The 4,106-nt window shown below is 47.7% G+C and overlaps 3 protein-coding genes across 3 annotated transcripts; 2 read left to right on the forward strand and 1 right to left on the reverse strand.

The window, feature by feature from the left end:
• Window positions 1-462: 462 nt before the first annotated feature.
• PPTG_22576 (hypothetical protein) lies at window positions 463-1,395 on the reverse strand (the record flags this gene model as incomplete). Its single annotated transcript, XM_008905176.1, has 2 exons — window positions 463-556; window positions 1,094-1,395. 2 exons carry the CDS (start codon window positions 1,393-1,395, stop codon window positions 463-465), a joined length of 396 nt encoding a protein of 131 aa, XP_008903424.1.
• Window positions 1,396-1,819: 424 nt separating this feature from the next.
• PPTG_22577 (hypothetical protein) lies at window positions 1,820-1,960 on the forward strand (the record flags this gene model as incomplete). The annotated part of the gene is made up of 1 exon (XM_008905177.1): window positions 1,820-1,960. The coding sequence occupies one exon, from the start codon at window positions 1,820-1,822 to the stop codon at window positions 1,958-1,960; it is 141 nt and encodes a 46-aa protein (XP_008903425.1).
• A 1,295-nt stretch (window positions 1,961-3,255) lies between these two features.
• Window positions 3,256-3,741, forward strand: PPTG_10270 (hypothetical protein; the record flags this gene model as incomplete). Its single annotated transcript, XM_008904934.1, has 1 exon — window positions 3,256-3,741. The coding sequence occupies one exon, from the start codon at window positions 3,256-3,258 to the stop codon at window positions 3,739-3,741; it is 486 nt and encodes a 161-aa protein (XP_008903182.1).
• Window positions 3,742-4,106: the final 365 nt, after the last annotated feature.

Below are 4,106 nucleotides of genomic sequence, written 5' to 3' on the forward strand. Positions count from 1 at the left end.
ATTCTGAAGGCCAGCTGTTTGGTTTTGATGATGAGGACAGCGACTCAGGCGACAGCGATTCCAGTGAGCGCTGGGATGTTGGATCCCGTCCTCTTCTCATTACTAAAGGGAAGAACCTTCCGGATTCCTCGCAGACTCTGCCATCTCGGCTCCCTCAAGCGCAGTCGCCGAAAGGATCTGGCTTCAAGTGTAACGCTTCTCGGAGTCCTAAGACCAAGGGTAAGAAGACACAGAAGCAACGGTGGAGAAGCGAGCTCACTCCTGCCCGTCGGCTGCCTCAGCTCTGAAGCCAGCTCTCGCACAAGTTTCGACTTCAGTTAAAGTTTCGCAGCCTGTTAGCAACGCCAGCTCGGTGATGGGCAGCCAGCATGGTCCTGACCTCCCACCACTTTTGCGACTGTCAGTCAGTCAGCTGAGGGTCCGTGCTTCTCGTAATTCCTCGCGGAATACCAGGTTACCAGCTCAGATGGCTAGACTGGGTGACTTGCCTTTCCTCCACTTTGGTTCAGCGCGTTGTTGGGAGTCCATCCTGGAGCACCAGTCTGGACAGATCCCCCTACACCACTTGTAACTCTAACAGTTGCGATAACTGTTAGAGGTTAGAGACGGACCTCAGACCTTGGTGTGTGCAACACACCAATGGCTACATGGCGGGCCACATCATTGGGTGGCTCGCGTGCATTTACGCATGTAATTGGTAGAAAGTGACGTATTTCTACCAATCAGTGCTCTTATGAGAAATCAGAATCCTGCCAACCACAGAACCTTTAGAAATAGATAAACAGATTTAGGAGGTCCCATAATTGACCTTGTACCAAATTCAATAACAGTTCTCATTTTGCGGTATTCTAAGCAGTTAGTATTGTTTATATTTGATTTAATTATATTTACGGACGCAAGTATAATTAAATTAAATCTAATTGCACGCTCCTCATACACGTAAGCGCACGCGCACGTCACCTAGTGGGTCTAAGTAGACCCATTACACTGAGAGCCATACTTTATCAAGTACTTTTAAGTAATCATTTTCCAGTACCCACGCAGAGAGATGCCCGTTCCTCCGATAACCCGCCCATTCGTGAAGTAAACTTACCCGGCTCCCCCGTTCTTGGGGACGGCGAGGTACTCTCTCTTAAATTGCTTGTCCAAGATCATGCGTTGGTTACCGTACTGCACATTATGCAGCAAGTTGAGCTTGACAGCCCATAAAAACCACGGAGCACTCGAGAAGAAGTGTACAGAAGTAAGAGCATGCTCATACTTTCTGAGCTTAGCGTGTCTCTGTTTATTCCGCTCTAGGTGGCCCGGGGACAACGACGGATAGTTCCGGAAGGCTACGCGAAGGGGGTGCAGAGTGTTGAGGCGGTTTTCGTTAACTCCGCATCGGCTGTGCATGTTAAAATGTTAGTCGGTGTGTCATAGGGCGGTGGCGGCGTGGGACAGTGTCGGCACTGTAGAATGGTGCTGGTGTGTCGGTGCTATGGAGAAGGCCGAGTAAACAGCTCGCCGCGGTCCTGCGGCGTATTGATGTAACATTGGATCCCTCTATAACATCCGCCCGGTACAATAGTGCTCTGCATCAGGATGATTGTTAGTGTAACGGGGTTACACGGGTGTGGCGCACACATGGGCAGGCCTCTGCAAATATGGGAAATCGGAACAAAATCCCATTTTTCCCGTTTCTCATTTCCGTACAAGAAATTGTATGAATTTGAAGAACACTACAAAATCACTATCTAGAAATACGAAACTATTGTACTTGCCTCCCAATTCGAGCGATATCTCATAGCTGTGGCTGTCAAGGCGAATGGCACCGACCATGGTGACGCTACAACCTCCTAAAGACAAGACGTCAAAAGTAAAGTTCAAGCCAGAGCATGCTTCCAAGTACGGCCTCGTGGTCACAGCGGCTGGACAAGGCAACGTTGCGTGTAGATTCTACAAAGTATTCGGCCGTTAGGCGAAGTCTATCGCAGATACATCCAAAACCCCGCGCCGTCAAACCTCAAGGATCAAAATGTTCAAGACTTTCCGTACAAATCTTTATACTCAGCGCCACAAGATTGAACATCCCAAAAAATGGTCAGAGTTTGAATCGTTGCTATCGCTACAAGACAGAGAAGCATTCTTCGCCGCCGTTGAGGTGCCATTTCAAGAAACCATCGCCTCCCATTACGGAGAAGATGCGTTGCAAATGCCAGTCAGCAAACCCATCGTAGAGATTGTCATTGGAGCGCTTCTTTTCCATCCCGACGACATAGAAGGTCTCACCCACAAGCGTGCACTCAGCTTATTCGTAAAGAGCGACACGTCTGACGACGGAACATATACTGCGACTATTAAAAATGCGAAACTTTTTTCGCTAGTAGTCAAATTGGTAGCTTCTGGATCGTCTTTTCGTCAATCTACAATCCAGGCCCAAATTGTTCGGGAAGAGACTGGACTTGTCTGCTACTCTGGTATTTCGGAGCTCCTGGTCTCAAATTTCGTTCGTGTGGTCTGTGCTGTTGGGATTCAGTGTCTTAGTGACATACTGGCAACGACTCATTGGTTTTCGCTAGCTCTAGACTGTGCAACCTTACAAGGAATGTCTTATTTAGATGTTCGCTGCCGGTTTGTTGTCTTAGGAAAGCTGTACAATTTCCATCTAATGGCAGTACCATTGTACGACCGCCATACTGCGAAGAATTTTGTTCGAGTCACTTCGAACCTTCTTAACAGCGATAATACCTACTTGGAGCGGTTTGCTAGTGGGGATCTCAACTGATGGTGAAAACACAATGACGGGGCGAATTAAAGGGCTTGCTACACGAATTGCTGCCGCTACAACCGGCCAAAAAATTATTCGCGTATGGTGTGGTCTGCACCAGCTTGATTTGGTGATGCAAGCTTGTTTCGAGACGGCTCTAGATGAGAATTACCTGTCTTTTCTGACGGGTTTAATTGGCCATCTACGTCGGCAACAAAATTGTATTAAAACAATTCGCTCGGAGTGTCCCTATTTGGCCGAAACACGATGGACATCCATGACCAAGTGTGCTAATTGGCTTACGGGTAACATCCTAGCTATTCAGGAGCATTTGGACGAAAGAATCCACCCAATCGCCCACCTACACAGTGGTGGGTATTTCTTTTTGCAGTCCAGGCGTTCGCGGCCGAATCCAGCAAAACCTTTATCGCCCTGCAAGTGCAGGCGACGCTACTGTCCGAGCAACGTGTGATAAGCTGATTGAAACGTACAAACAAATGACACACATGGAGGGCCCTATCCATAGCAGTGCCATTGCAAAAATGACTGGAAAGCAATTCGAATCTAATGACGAATATGTTCTCGAACATGTTCATGCACTTGCATTTCTCCAAAGTCTGGATATTTGGGTTTTAGAAGCTCTCGAATCGCTAGTCCCCGACACCAAATTACAACTAGTTGTTGCCGTTGCTAAACTGTTTGTCAAAGGGGCCAGTGGAATTTCTGCTATTATGGCTGAAAGGGATGCTGCAAATGCTGCGTACGACGACACGCCACTTGTACTACCGCATCAACTACTGAGCATTGGTATGCCTGAATTTGCACAAATGATAAAACAGCACACTCCCCGGCTCAGCAAGACTCTTGATGCAACAGAAATACACCAGATTTCTAAGGAGTTTGTCAAACTGCAGCGATGCTGCGAGCGGGAAGATGAACTCGGCAAAGTTATCCGCGCTGCTGATGACAACTACAAGCTTGGGCTGTTGTAGGTGCAGAATTCCCGGCGCTGATGCAGTTCTGCGGTGATTTGGCCTCAACGTTCCCAAATACGTCTACTGTTGAAAGTGACTTCTCGATTATGGGATGGGAGAAAGATACTTACCGCCGTAGCCTCAGTAACTTCTCTCTAGAAGGAATTCTACAAGCCAAGCAGTTTGAAGAAGTCCGGGGCCTCTCTGCCTTACTTCAAAAGCACTTTAGTAGCAAAATAACTGTAGCTCCACTTTTCCCATATCTCGACATCCGGAATACCCGTATAATGCTTCAATACGGAAAATAAGTAAAATCCCTTGTTTACAGAGGCCTGCACATGGGTACGGAGTACCCGAAGAGCTAACAGACTCTCAGTACATGA

This window comes from Phytophthora parasitica (genome assembly GCF_000247585.1).
Source record: "Phytophthora parasitica INRA-310 unplaced genomic scaffold supercont2.19, whole genome shotgun sequence".
NCBI lineage: Eukaryota > Oomycota > Peronosporomycetes > Peronosporales > Peronosporaceae > Phytophthora > Phytophthora nicotianae.